A 16,127-nucleotide genomic window follows, 5' to 3' on the forward strand; every position below is an offset into this window, starting at 1 on the left:
ATTATAGAACAGGGAATAGCAAGTCTCTAAGGGCCAAACAGAGATCGGTAACCTGCAGTAAACCATTTAAAAAGTTTACGAATCTGAAAGTTCAGATTAAGGACTAAACGAAGGGGTATGGACTTTTATGGACCTGAAAATCAACTTTTGGAGTTGATGGACCTAACTAAAACTCTGAGTGAGTTAATGGACCTCTGGGTCGTTTAAGTCAGCAATATATAATACGGTAGTTGTCCCTGTGCTACAAAGCACTTTCATATTGATGAGTGACAATAAGACACCATATGTAAAGCTTTAGAGTAGACACACCAATCCGGAGTCCACTCTGTTTTCTCCTCTCGTCTCCTCACCATGGCAGCTATAGTTGAAGATCGTCAATTGCAGCATGCCGCCGAGAGAGAAGCTGCGAAGGCGGTAGCAGCGTTACCGACGAAGTTGGAGTTCGCGCATGGAGACACAGGTGGTGCCGTTAACCGCGGGACTGAAGAGGAAGGCTCGTACTGTCTGATTAAAAGCGTGGGGCACCTCAGCAACCGTGGCTTTACCAAGCTACCAGCCAGGTACGTCCTGCCGGACCCCGACCGCCCCGGCGACGGGCTCAGCACGGTGAAGCTCCCCGTCGTCGACCTGGCGCGCCTGCGTGATCCTGCCCACCATGCTTCCGAGCTGGAGACGCTCGACGCCGCGTGCCGCGACTCTGGATTCTTTCACGTCAGTACACACTGCACCGGCCTGCCATGTTGTTTGTTTCCATGCATGCAGACTGTACCTAAGCGCATGCATGCGCGCGCGTGTACAGGTGGTGAACCATGGCGTGGCGCGCGAGCTGATCGACGGGTTACTGGACGTGGCGCGGCGGTTCTTCGAGCTTCCGTTGGCGCGGCGGGCGCGGTACATGTCGCCGGACGTGCGGGCGCCGGTGAGGTACGGCACCAGCTTCAACCAGGCCAAAGATGCCGTGCTCTTCTGGCGCGACTTCCTGAAGCTAGGCTGCCAGCCGCTACACGCCGTCGTGGCCTCGTGGCCTGACGAGCCGCAGATCTCAGGTATATTCCTAATATGAAGATAGATTATTAAGTATTTTGGTTTACTTATTAATAAGGTTAATGATCTACACGTCAATCATGACTTCAGCACATCCAAGAGCACAGCACCACAAATTAATCTGTCATACACTACTACAAAAACGAATTTGCGCAGCGTCATCAAAATAGCCTCCGTGGCGGGCACAATTTTTGCCCGCTGCGATTAATGCCCATGATTTACCGAGGCGGGCCTTTTTTATTTACCGAGGCGGATGTTTTTGTCCGCCACGGTAAATAGATTTACCGTGGCGGGCGTCTTAAGATGTCCGCCACGGAAAATACCCTATTTTCCGCGGCGGACGTCTTAAGGTGCCCGCCACGGTAAATCGATTTACCGTGGCGGGCATTTTATAAGGCCCGCCGCAGTAAATACTGCCCGATCCAGAGCCCAGATACGATCCAATTCTGAGGTCGCATATATATACAAGAGCGTAGGGTTTCACTGTGAGTCCTCAGCGCCGCACCACACTTCTCTCCCTCGCCCCTGCCCTACCCCTCCTCTCTCGCGCCGCACAAATCTCTCTCCCCTGCCCTACACTCCTCCCGGCGGATCTCCTCCCTCCGCTCCTCTCTCCCCGGCGATGCGCCCCCTCCCCTCCTCTCCCTGGCGGCGCTCGGCTCGGCAAGGCGCGCGCGGCGGCGCTCGGTGAGGCGAGCCGAGGCAGGGCGGCGGGCGAGGCGCGCTCGACTCGGCGAGGCGCGCGCGGCGGTGCTCGGCGAGGTGAGGCGAGGCAGGGCGGGCGGCGAGGCGCGCTCGGCGAGGCCCGCGCGGCGGCATCTACGGTGGATCCAGGGCGCCCAGTATGTCTCTCCCTCTCTCTCCCACCCTCTCTCTCCTCTCAGTCCTCCCTCATCTCTCTCTCTCTCATAGGCGAGGTGCTGCGCGGCGCAGGGACGGGCACACGGCGGCGGATCCAGGCGGCCGCGTCGACTCCCTGCGACGTGGATCCACACGACAGCGGATCCAGGGTGGATGCATGGATCCAGGCCAGCCGCGTCGACTCCCTACTCCCGCGACGTGGATCCACACGGCGGCCAGCATGGATCCATGGCAAGACGGCCCCAACCTGCGGCGTCGGCGCAGATCCGGCGGCGGATTCGGCGAGGAGGAGACCCCGGCGGTGGATCCAGCGAAGTGCGGTGGCTCCAGTATTGGGCTGGGACGGGCTCATCGATGGGCTCGCCGGCAGGATCCTGTTTTTTTTTTGTTTTTTTTTTAAACGATTAACCGCGGCGGTCATCCTAACGTGCCCGCCGCGGTAAACCGATTAACCGCAGCGGGCAAAGCGGCCCGCCGCGGGAAGGCCACGATTTACCGTGACCTTTCGGCGCTGGCGGACTCGTTTGCCCGCTGCGGGAAAGCTAATCCGCCCGCCGCCAAAAACGTTTCTGTAGTAGTGATAGTTCCGGTAATCCATTTTATAGTGTAAGCCCTTTTGGTAACATTTGTAACCTTACTATTAAGTTTACAAAAAACATCCAAGAGCACAGCGCCACATATTAATCTATGATAGTTCCAGCAATCCATTTTATAATGTAAGTAGATTTATTAACGTGTATAACCTTACTAAAATTACAAAAAAATATATATTGACACATCTATACAGTTACAAATAAATATGCCAGATGTCGGGTCAGTCTCATGGAAACAAATAAAATCGTAGAAATGTTCAGCCATGCATCACGAATGCTATATATAGGAATTTGATGGTACCTAGTATGTCCATACTTCAACTACTATTTACAGTTACAGGACCACCTTGTTTAATGCAATCTCTGATATATAAAAAAAGATTTACAGTACAATTTTTTATCGGCCACTATTTCTATTCTAATGGGATCTTTGCATACGAGAGCATATTGTTGATTACCAAGAATTTGCCTTACGTGATCCAATTATCCAAAAGCTACACAGGTATGCTAAATGTTAGCCGAGTACTGCTAATTGTTATCCCATTAGTTGGCACAACCATGCCCAACTAACAACAAGCAATAAACAATGATGTACGCATATATTTGCAGAAGATACATACACACAAGAGCTAATAGTTAGCTAGTTAGTTAGTTTTAGCTAGCTAATTTGACTTGTAGTTGCGGCTAACAATTAGGCTAGCCAATCTAAACAAACCCTAGATTATCACACTAGTATCATTAATTAAGTCTGTCACTACTACAGAAATATTTTTTTAGAAATATTTTCTCTTTTGTTTGTATAGGTGGCTCTATAAAAAACCACCAAAAAATAATTTTTGGTGGCAGTTAGAAAGCCCAGCTACCTCTAGAAATGTCCTGTATATTAAAAGACGGTTGAAAAGCTAAACAAAACCTAAAATTTTTTAGCCGCCTCTATAAATGGAGGCATTTCTAGAAGCGATTGGGCTATCCAGACGCCTCTAAAAAGAGATCCCAAGAGATGGTTGACAATTTGGTCTGCCTTGTTTAGTTGGCGAATTTTTTGGAAAATGGTACTGTAGCACTTTCGTTGTTATTTGGCAATTAGTGTCCAATCATAGTCTAATTAGGCTTAAAAGATTAATCTCGTGAATTTCGTCTAAACTGTGTAATTAGTTTTATTTTTTATTTATATTTAATGCTTCATGCATGCGTCCAAAGATTCGATGTGACAGGAAATTTTGAAAAATTTTGCAAAATTTTGGAAACTAAACAGGCACTAAAAAGAGATCCCAAGAGATGGTAGTACTCGAAGATATCTACTGTTTTGTTGTTGACATATTTTTTTTATTTAAAATCATTTAGGGACTGAAAATTTTGTTTTCAATCATAATTTGAAATTTGTTTTTTTACATTTTTTTTCAAACGCCATCTCGGATGGTGAAACAACCTAAACTAAAGTTATAATAATCGAAAAGATCTGATTCATTATAGTTGGCAATCTTTTCATTTGAAATTATTTAGTGCCTGGATCTTTGATTTAGAGTTTTCATGTTTTAAAATTATTTTTCAAAGGACCTGCAGTAATGGAGAATAGACCTAAACCAAAGTTGGAGTACAACTTTGATTTAGGTCTTTTCTCCTATTTCAATGATCTACGTACTCTCCTTAATAAACAAATACTCCATGGCTTCATCGTATCAATGAAGGAGATCTTGTGCATGATATTGATATTTCGTGGATGATTAATATATTTGTACGCAATGATGGATCATGCTCATGCGTGCATGCAGGGAAGTGGCAGCCAGGTACGCCATGGCGAACCATCAGTTGTTCATGGAGCTCATGGAGGCAGCACTAGAGGCTCTGGGCATCCCCTGCCGTCACAGTCAGAGTCTGCTACAGGAGTTGGAGGCGGGGTACTCGCAGATTATGCTCAACTGCTACCCGGCGTGCCCGCAGCCAGAGCTCACGCTCGGGCTGCCGCCGCACTCTGACTACTGCCTCTTCACGCTCCTGCTGCAGGACCAAGTCCAGGGTCTCCAGATCTTGCACCACGGCCACTGGCTCACCGTCGATGCCGTCCCAGGGTCCATCATCGTCAACGTCGGCGACCACCTCGAGGTTTGCATATGCATAGTATTATTACCTAGGTTGCATTGCTTTATTAACTTTGAATTTTCACCAGTAGAGACCGATATAAGCTAGAATAATAAACAGGACTCTCAGATCTAATACGATCTAGACAAATGCAGAACTGAAGTATAAGAAATTATATGTGGAGCAAGTCAGGTACTAAGTGGTCAAAAAATTAAACTAGATGTTTTACGTAGTACACTGTTCAGTTAGTGTTGAGACAAAATGCTGATGGAGCACTTGTACATAAATTACAAGTTGAAACAGTGAGCTGTCCGGCAGGTATGCATCATCCACTTCAACTTATCCAAGGATTAGGTGGGTCGCATCATCTTCCAACTTCAATTTTCTAATAGGTTCAGTTTAACAACAATAACAAAAAGTTTTCAATGTGTGCACACCACACAATTGTCAAAAGCTTAGGCTAACCTTTGGATGTGTAAGTGGTCTCAGTGCTGCATACATCAGTCCGGAAAAATCTTGTCGGCGCAGATTCACTAGAAATTGTTATCTTCTCCCATTACATGGCCGACCCAAGTTGTCCAACAAATATAGTAACTTAGTAAGGCAGCCTTGTTGGATATCCTCTAGCTTTGTATTATATCAAGCCTATCATAGTAAAATGGAACCTATAATAATAAGAAATTGCAAACCTAACGGAAGAAGATATCCTCTAGCTTTGTATTATATTGTTAAAAGTTGGTGAAGAGGCAGGCAATACAGACACTTGCATCTATTCTATGTTTTTTTCAGGAAACACGAAAGTTTCCTGTCATCGAATTTTACTGAGACTGATGATGCCCTGATTGGATGCACGCAGATCTACAGCAACGGACTGTACAAGAGCAAGCTGCACCGGGTGCGGGTGAACTCGGCGCAGGCACGCATCTCGGCGGCGTCCTTCCACAGCGTCCCTGCGGAGCGGGTGATTGGGCCAGCGCCGGAGCTGGTCGACGAAGGAAACCCACGGCGGTACATGGATACCGACTACGCCACATTCCTCAACTTCCTAGCATCTGCCGAGGGCAAGCATAAGACCTTCCTGCAGTCAAGGAAGCTGGCAAGCTAAGCTTGGGTGTTAACTAAAAGCACCTCCCAAACTTGGTTAACTTGCTTAATTAATAAACGAAGTAGTATATATTATTCCAGAAGCACTACTAGGTAAGCTGTGAGTAATCACCAAACTTGGTAACTGTGTTCTAGCATTATATATATATATTATATTGTGAGTACTGAGAATGCCTGGGCGCGCGCACACTGACAAGTGAGAGTACACTACGGTGGTGTTTGGTTTGTGGGATACAAATGGTGGGATAGAAATATATCATATCCCAACAGGCCTATGGTTAGGAATTTTGGCAATTTTAGTACCAGTTTAATCCACAATAATATTAACAACATATTGGTGACATCATATATGTGCACATGTGATATAAGCGCAACCAAATTAACGAACATGATACTGATCTTAATTTCAATTATAGAAAATACACAATGGGTTGCAACAGTAGCATACCCAGCTGCCGACGCTAGTTGACAAAGCGTTTGTCTATGTAGTCGTTCCGCTCGATGCCGTATAGTAAGGTTGCAGTGCCGATCACCACCTTGGTCGAAAGTAGTAGGAAGAAGAACAAAGAATGAGCAGTCGCATGGAAGAAACTCACCAAAAACCTGACTATCGGTCTTCATCTCAGCAAGTGAACTCGTGCCCTCCCTATTCCTTTGCGCACAGGAACTGGGACAGATTTGGCAGAGAGCAACATAGCAGCGAAGTGGTGAGGCATGGTTTGTTTGTCATTCGCTCATGGACAGGAGGAGAGCGCCGCCTTAAGTAGCCTTCTAGGGACACCAAGAAACATGCATAGTAGTTGATAATGGTAATGAACACCATGTATGTTACTAGTAACTAGCCAAAGGATACAAGACCGGCTGGTCAAGCACTCCGGTTGGCACCCTCATGGCCTGAGTTCGAACCCCCACGGGGGCGAATTTGCAGCGCCAGAGTTGAAAAAAACCCCTCGCCTGTCCCGCATTCCCAAAGCATAGGTTTATAGGCATCGGCCCACTCACATGGCTACGGGCCCCTGTGTGCGAGCGGGGTACGGAGTTTGGGGGTTTCCTCGACCTGCGTGAGAGGTCTCTATCGTAAGCCGAAAATCCCGGCGGCTATCTAGCCACCGTTGGTGGAGTTTTTTTTTATGTTACAAGTAACTAACAAATCAATTTTCAATTACTAGTAACCCAATAATCAACATGATTCGTAATAACCATGAAACCCATATTTGTTATTAGTAATGACAAATCAAAATCAACCACTAACCCCCCATAAATCATCCCTCTAATGACTACTAACACATCATGAATTTCACCTAACATTAATCCTAGACTTGAAATTTCTTTTGATTTAATTGCAAAATGAAATTTGTGAATTCCAATTAAATCCAATAGTCCCCACCAAATTTCAAAACACAGAAGAAATCTACTTAGTTTCTCCTGTGTTTAATATACCAGTGTTTCAGTCGAGACTGTTACGTTGAATATCCACCTAGAACAAAGGTTATATTTCTTCACAACTGAACAATGGACTATGCCTTAAATTTACAGTTTTATGCAAAATAAGTTGAACCTATGGTTCTTTACCGATGTTAAACTGCCAAAAGAATCCCCTCTGGTTGAAGCATATAAGTCAAACTCTTAGGTCTTTCATGAGTATCTAGAGATTACTCACATCTCATAGACTATGACTAGCAACCGAACTCATATAGTTGTGTTCCTTCGAAGATGTTTTGTAGGACATCTCTTCTCTTTAAACTAAGCCACTTGAATCACATTAAGGTATATATCAACTGTCATTCAGCATAGGAGAGACATGCATCTCAAACGGTATATGGACCTTATTCTCCATCATAGTCAACCACTGCCTTGTTTCACCATCATACTTCACGGGATCTCTGATCACATAGGACAAGTTACCACTATGGAATGACTTCATATGTGTCTCAAGCCCATCTCCATCAATGCATCATCTACCATATTATGCGACAGACCCATAGTGAATTGATCTGCTAGATTTTAGATGTATCTCCGGAGTTTCTCAGTTACCTGATAGATTTTAACCGCCTCTTTACATGCCTTGTTGACTTTTTGTTATCCTTAGAATTATTCACTTTGATTATCAGTCCAATTATCATGGTTGGTTGTGGTCTTTGAGTGATGTTGGTTACAACTAGCTGCCACTAGTTTTTCATTAGCGTCTTCGTTGTGCCACTGTTGTCTGCTCTCACAATGCGAGCGTACTCTATATGGCATCCAACCCTGTCTACCACTATAAGGTACCATCAATCTTAGATTATTTTTCTTACACTACCCTAGATCTGGATATCACTGCCGGTTCAAAAACCCACTTCACTGCCGGATTTTGAACCGACGGTGGCATACCGGCAGTGATGGGGGGTTGACATCACTACCGGTCCTTAAAAACCGACACTGATCCACAGGAAACAGTGTCGGTTCCTGGCTCCACCCGACAGTGTCCAGTTGAACAACACTACCGGTTTGTAGTGCCAACCGACAGTGACAGGTTGCTTTAAGAGTGTCGGTTCTTGGCTCAAGCCAGCAGTGTTGAAGCAAGCCTACACTGTCGGTTCATAGATAAAACCGACAGTGTTGTCTTAAATATCAGTGTCGGTTCATGGATCAAACCGGCAGTGTTGTCATAACCATCAGTGTCGGTTCATAGTTTAAGCCGGCAGTGTTGAGCAAGCCAACACTGTCGGTTTGTTTCTAACCGGCAGTGATGGTTACGACAACACTGCCAGTTTGTTGCTAACCGGGCATGTATTTTATTGTTTTATAATTTATTTTAATTTATATTTTTTTGTGGAATTGGGTTTCGCTTTATATACGCTACATAGAGGACAGGTCCATTAATATTAAACATTACAAATGTCACTGTTATAGTTCAAATGTTGTTATCAAGATCTCGATAACTCAAAACAAAAAAGAAATGTTCTCGGACTTCACAGATTGTGCAATGCTTCTCGGACTTCTTACAATAATCTGGCGAGCCGCTCTAGGCCATACTGGTCCTTGTACTTCACGGATTGTGCAATGGAAAATACTCCATCTTTTTCCAATACCTCGGCTAAGATGAATTTTGCTAGCTCCGATTGTAGTGCGACGATCTCCATGTCTAGCAGCCTTTCGTGCTTATATTTCTTGCGCTGTCATTCAAAAAAGATGATATCCAAAGAGGAATAGTAAATCATTTTGTTGAATTATTAACAGACATAAATGAAATGGCGATTATACACACCAACTTATTGGCTTGTTCCGATTTCCCGCCGATGTAGCGAACCATTGCCCACATTACATAAAACCCGCATTCATTGTTTCCCGCCGGCTGTGATAGGTACTTCCCCTCCATTTCGATAACCTTGAATGGGACCGACGTCCCACCGATATGTCTTCTTCGGACACTGAGCAACATTAAAGGGAGAAACATTAGAAAGCGGTATGTATGATTAGAAAATAATATGTTATTAGGATCGCTTACTAATTCAGCACTGCCACCAGTGCATCCAGATGATGAAATGGTTTTTTCTTTGAGTCCCACACCTTAAGCAGATTTTTAGGCAAGATTAACACAAATGAAGACGAAATGGTTGCTACAATCACAGAATCCTAATTATCAAATAATCTTAACAAAAAAGAAGCATAAAATTAAAAGCCGAGAACACATACTCGCAGTTGTAGGCTAGAAGTATGTGGGTTTTCTTCTTCATCGTGAATTCGTCCAAAATAGCAATCAATCTCTGTTTCAGGTCTTCCACATCACATCCATAGAGGCCTAGACATGTCCTCTCATTGACTCGCATGGGGTCCAAGAAGCCTATGTAATCCCATTTGCTTTTTAGAATGCAAAATTTTGCTATACACCTACATAAAATCATGGGAAGTGCTCAAAAGTTAACAATTTATGTCTCAAGAGAGTAGTTAATTGTAACATCGTGCATGTAGGGTACTTACATAGTCCACAGCGTCAATATTTGAACATCGAGAGAGCGTTTCTGGTATAGCTGGAACAAGCACTCCCACTCGACATTGAACTTCTCTTCTTCAGGATAATGGAAAACATGTGGCGAACGGATAATAACCTCAAAACCAAAGTCGTCCATCTCTGTTGCTTGAGCCATATAATATTCATGTAACTGGCGCATATATGTTGTCAGATTTTTATACTCATGATCGGGAACCAAAGATTGTCCCTTTCATACTTCATTACCGGTGTTGTCGTCCCTTGTACATCATAATACATGGTCACGGCCTCTTCCATGTTAATCCTGGGTTGTCTTCGATGTACTTCTGTATGTTCCTTAAATCTTTATTATGTATTTCTTTGTCTCTTGTTGTAGTGTATTTATTCTATGTTTGCCTTTCGAATTCAGACTTCAAAAAAACAAAGGCAGTGAGGCACAGAGATTGAAGAAACTAACACAATCTTCCTTCGAGATGTGTGTTGTAAATTTTTCTTTCATCAAGGTGGTAACGCTGCCACTGAATGGCCTTTTTATTTTCTATTGGTCCACTTTGGGAGCATTAGCGACCGAATCCAAGGACCTTTTCTATGACTGCAAGGATGTCCTTAATCTTGTTTTGGGATGAGGTGGAGGAGGATGACGACGAGAATTCTGTTTTCCCGGTGTTGATGAAGATGGAGGAGGAGGAGGAGTCTCTTTTCTCGGGGCTGATGAAGATGGAGTCGGACAAGGAGGAATAGAAGGAGACCTCTGTCTTCTCAGGGGTGATGGCTCCGGATGAGGAGGGGAGTGATCTCTGTTGGGAGATGGTCAGTGATCATCACGGGTGGGCGAAGACTCGCAGTCGTCCTCATCATCAGAGGACAATTGATGGTCAAGCTTAATGAAGTGCTTGCACTAGGCCACTTGAGAGCCCTTGTTTTGACCAAGTTTCGGCCTGTCTTCTGCTACGGGGTACTCAATGGGTATCTTGTTATACTTCTTATCAAGTATTCTGTCACTGGTGACACGAGCATACCCCAGTGGAATTGGGCAGCCATTAATTGTCCTGTCTCCCGAAGGCCAGGCCTGGCCGTGTGCCACCTTGTCCTTTGTCCATTCCTGACGGATGTACAACCTGACATTGACGGGTTCAGTGAAGTTGTCCACTGGATGAGGCACATTCGCCTCTTCTTCGTCGAGTAGGGTCGATCCACAGCTGCTGCGACCCCTAAACTGTGGGCCAAAGGCAGTAAGAGTAGGGTTTTGTGGTACTACTGACCCCTTGGACAACAAAATTTGCTCGACTCGCTCTTCAACGGTCACCTCAATCCGTGCTTCCATTCTGTCTTCCATCTCTTTTAGTCTCCTCAAATACTCTGCCTCATGTTCCGCTCTACCCCTCGAGCAGCTCTGGTAAGTGTTAGATTCTTGGGGGAATACTAGTTTCCAAGGAACAACACCAGTTCCTCTAGTGTGACTAGGGTGCTCCTTGGTTTCGAGTGCTTGGGTGAGCACGTCTTTCTCCCTATTAGAAGTGCGAGTCCCTTGGCCTCACCTCCTCAGTTACTTGGGAGATCCTCTGGATGAGTTCACTCATGGGTTGATTTGAGGAGCTAAGGCTCCCATCCTCGGCATGCCGTATATTTCTCCCCATATAGTATAATACCGATCTGGGCTCCCAATCGGTGGTCTCAACCTAAACGCCTTCCTCAGCAAGGCGATTCATCTTTTGAAGTTCTGCTTCAAATTCTGGCATCTTTTTGGCATAGCCACGAGAGCCGAGATGATGAGGATTCATCGCTTTCTGCGAATTCTCCTTATTCGTCCTGCTCAGTTCTTAGTACTCCTTGGATAACCTGTATTCCTTGAAATCCTACCAGAAGTCCTTCTGCTTGCTAAAATGTCCACCATCGAAATCTGGCTCTTTATTTTGGAGGACAAAATTCTTGTACAATGTACCCTTGAAATTCTTGAAGCATGTCCCCATGATTTCTTTTGCTTTTTCTTGACTAACTCCCTGTCATACTCGGCTAGGAAAGTGAAATACTCTAGGATCTTGACATCCCATATGTAATCCTTCTCACTTTCGAGGAACCCTCCACCGGTCATCATCTTTCCCAATCCACTTCCTATACTTAATCGGGATGAAGTCCCTAACAAGTAACCCTGAGGATAGTCTTGTATTTGGTCAAAGCTATAGGTGGTGAGAGTGGATCCCCAAATTCATCGAACTCAGTAATGTGTCAGTGTGCATTCCTACCAATAGGAATCTTTGACACGCCTCGCTTGGATCTGGCCTTCCTGCTACCTGAACCCTCTGGCTCCTCGACCGATGGAGGCTCCTGCTAGAGACACCAAGTAAGCTATGACCCTCTCAATTGATTAGCGTATGTGGCTACATAGTCACATGATACCAAAGTTACCTGGCTATCTTGATCATTTTGACCCAGATCGAGCAGGCCAGACGGGGTCCATGGCTGCTCATTCTCACCGACCTGATTGACACTGTCACCGTTTATCAAATCATGCGGATCTCCCATCCCAGCGATATCAGTCGCTTCTTATTGCCGATCTGTTCTTCAGCGATGGGGTAACAGGCGACGATGAGTCATGGCTGTGACACGATCGTGGTTAGTTTTGGGCGCGGACAACTACTAATAGCATATGTTCATATATATAATATGTTTAATGCAAAGTCTAATAATAAGTCCACATACAACAAAGTCAAATAATAGCATATGTTCACCTAGAACAAATTCATTGTTTGATTGACCACATACAACAAAGTCCACCTACTGTTCTACGAAACTAATGCCTACATCAACTTCCAAATAAGAAAAGCGATGACCATAGCCATAAATAAAAGCATGACATCTTTCCAAGACCAAGGAGCAATTCTCCTAATCTTCACATCTCCGGCGGGTGGCTTCTCTTCGATCTCCAGTGCCAGCGGATGGCCATGGTTTGCATTCATTGGACCATAGTAGGCTAGTTGCCCATGGTTTGCAAGGTAGGCCAGGATGACTATAGTAGGCCCTCAAAGCTTCAGCTTCATGTGTTGTATTTTTTGTGCAAATTACCAGGGTAGCGATTGACTTGAGCATAGCAATCTTCCTAGGTTCGATAAATCCAGGCATGTGACCAACATGCACTACATACCATGCCATGGTTGCCTATACATTTAAGTAAATTAGGCATGTGGTAAGTGGTAATGGTAACTCACTGAACAAGAGTTATTATTCAAGTTATATGGCCAAACTAAATCTATTTAATATTCTTTATCCTTGACATGATAAAAAAATTACCTCAATAATTGGACTGTTTATTATTCGGAGATCAATGTGGTTTAGTAATCATACTTGTTGCTGCTGTCGTGCTAATTTTAAAAGTTGTTTTTAACTTTTTTTTCTGGAACAAACATCTATAGATGCCTTTTTTAAGCATGCTATACATTTCATCAAAATCAATTGACACTCTACCTATAACGATTATACCTGTACACATTTGACAAGATTCCATCATTGCTTAAGCAAGAGCAGAAATTCTTATCTAACTCTTACACAAATAGAACACTCCCTACCATCACAACTAAGACATCCACAGTCATTAACGTGTACCTTTGACTGCTAGTTTCCATTGCTTGCAATAATTACAAAGTACAGAGATATCATAACATTATGCAACTACTATTCGAGACAGATATGCTCATATCATTGTCACATATTCAATCTAACTATGTCAAGAGGTGTTGATGATCAATGTTTAAATACTTAGACTGCACACAGCGCAAAAGGTCACTTAGCTATGACTCGAAGGGAATAACTTGTTGCGACACCATGCAAATAACACCAATGGTTCTTAAACAGTTTAGGGCCATGATTACTAGGTCCTCAACAAATCAGTAGGTAGCATAATCTCTTCAGGGAAAAACTAACTGGTTTATGTAACAACATGTATATACAAGGATAGCTAAACCAAGGAGTAACAACATGTAACTCAATCGAATAGGAATCGGCTGCTATTGGGAAGACAACAACCATGGGGCATTTCATCAAACACTTAGCGGGCAGTGAGCCATGCACTCACCGTAGGGGTGGGAAAGGAGCTGTCCGTGCGCTCCTGAAGGCCTCAACGGTGCTCCGGCATGGGGTGGTGGACGGCGTGGGGAGTGCTCCGGCGTGGGGCGGTACACGAGTGTCGGCATCGAAGAAGAGGAGCGCGGGGCTAGAAACGGCGGTGCGGGGGGCGGTGGACGGGTGCTCCGGCGTGGGGCGGTGCATGGTCGTCAGCGTCGAAGAAGAGGAGCTCGGGGCTAGGAACGACGGCACGGGGGGCGGTGGACGAGTGCTCTGGCGTGGGGCGGTGCACGGGCGTCGGCGTTGAAGAAGAGGAGCGCGGGGCTAGGAACAGTTGGCGCGGGGTTGAAATTTGGATAATTTCAACCCGCGCCGAGCTTTTATACCAGACCTCATCACTGCCGGTTCTAATTATAAACCAACAGTGATGGGGGTATATCACTGCCGGTTGTAAGTCTAAACCAACAGTGATGTAGAAATATCACTGCCGGCCATTCTTTAAACCAGCAGTGATTGCCGTGTAGTGGTTACAGCATAAGTACGTTATCTTTTCCACTTTTTTCGAATACCTCCTACTGGCTCAACGGTTAAGACCCCGTAACTTAGCCTCCGATACCTGTGTTCGAATCCCGGGTGACACAAATTTTTTGGTTTAATTTTATAATGTATTAAGCGGTCTAAAGGTCAAAAAGAAAAAATAAATAAACTTTGGCACACATCCTATACTAGCGCAGCGGTTAAGTCTCTGAACTCTGCAGCCCGAGACCCGAGCTCAAACCCGAGGGCTGGCATAATTTTTTTAAATTTTTATATATCACTGTCGGTTTTCAAAATAAACCGACAGTGATAACCAGCATCACTGTCGGTTTCTTCTCATCACTGCCGGTTTTTTGAAACCGACATGAAACCGACAGTGATGCTTATATATATTAAAAAAATTCTTTTATATACTGAATAAATAGAAGCATGTGTATTCCTATGTCGAAATGGCTTGATATTTTTTTGGCAAGCTTGTACACCCAAATTAAGATTCCACATAGGATCTTAGGTTTTTCTAATCATTTTTTATTTATTATATATTTCTGTGTGCTGAATGAGACAAAAGAGGGTGAATTTCATCTTGGACCCAATAGATTTTTTTCATCCACCTCCACAAAATTCTTATCCCTAAGGCATATTAGAGCCTATGTAAAAGTTTGGCAGCATTCTAGATCTTTTCGTGGGTAGACTCAATTCAACCTATAATTAATAGGTGTCGTTGCGCAGAAATTCAATTAAACCTGAGAAAGTAGCAAACAATCTCCGAAAAATCCCAGACTTAGTGTTTCCTTCACACATGGCACGTGCAAGCCTGAGAATAATTTTGAGACCAATATGACACCGGAATGCCTATGAACCACATAAACCTTGATAACTTATGTGTATAGTCATGGTTCGACGAAAAGGTAAATGTACCTCTATGAAGTATATATACTTCGCCTATGTCAAAATGGCTTGAAATTTTTTGGCAAACATGTACACCCAAATTAAGACCCCACATAGGATCTAAGGTTTTTCTAATCATTTTTTATTTATTTATTATATTTTTCTATGTGCTGAATGAGACAAAAGAGGGTGAATTTCATCTTGGACCCAATAGATTTTTTTCATCCACCTCCACAAAATTCTTATCCCTAGGGCATATTAGAGCCTATGTAAAAGTTTGGCACCATTCCGGATGTTTTCGTGGGTAGACTCAGTTCAACCTATAATTAGTAGGTGTCGTAGCGCGGAAATTCAATTGAACCTCAGAAAGTAGCAAACCATCTCTGAAAAATCCCAAACTTGGTGTTTACTTCACACGTGGCACGTGCAAGCCTGAGAATAATTTTGAGACCAATACGACACCAGAATGCCTATGAACCATAGAAACCTTGATAACCTATGTGTATAGTCATGGTTCGATGAAAAGACAAATGTACCTCTGTGAAGTATATATACTCCGCCTATGTCAAAATGGCTTGAAATTTTTTTGGCAAGCATGTACATCCAAATTAAGACCCCACATAGGATCTAAGGTTTTTCTAATCATTTTTTTATTTATTATATTTTTCTGTGTGCTGAATGAGACAAAAGAGGGTGAATTTCATCTTAGACCCAATAGATTTTTTTCATCCACCTCCACAAAATTCTTATCCCTAGGGCACATTAGAGCCTATGTAAAAGTTTGATACCATTCCGGATGTTTTCGTGGGTAGACTCAGTTCAACCTATAATTAGTAGGTGTCGTCGCGCGGAAATTAAATTGAACCTCAGAAAGTAGCAAACCATCTCTGAAAAATCCCAAACTTGGTGTTTACTTCACACGTGGCACGTGCAAGCCTGAGAATAATTTTGAGACCAATACGACACCGGAATGCCTATGGACCATAGAAACC

At 44.0% G+C, this 16,127-nt stretch overlaps 1 protein-coding gene across 1 annotated transcript; it reads left to right on the forward strand.

Annotated features, from left to right (window-relative positions):
- The first annotated feature begins 333 nt into the window (after nt 1-333).
- On the forward strand, nt 334-5,806 carry LOC136484778 (probable 2-oxoglutarate-dependent dioxygenase SLC1). Its single transcript, XM_066481732.1, has 5 exons — nt 334-711; nt 800-1,046; nt 2,879-2,885; nt 4,271-4,601; nt 5,434-5,806. Exons 1-5 carry the CDS (start codon nt 352-354, stop codon nt 5,680-5,682), a joined length of 1,194 nt encoding a protein of 397 aa, XP_066337829.1. The 5' UTR covers nt 334-351; the 3' UTR covers nt 5,683-5,806.
- The last annotated feature ends 10,321 nt before the right edge of the window (nt 5,807-16,127 follow it).

The sequence above is a fragment of the Miscanthus floridulus genome, chromosome 10 (assembly GCF_019320115.1).
Source record: "Miscanthus floridulus cultivar M001 chromosome 10, ASM1932011v1, whole genome shotgun sequence".
Lineage (NCBI taxonomy): Eukaryota > Viridiplantae > Streptophyta > Magnoliopsida > Poales > Poaceae > Miscanthus > Miscanthus floridulus.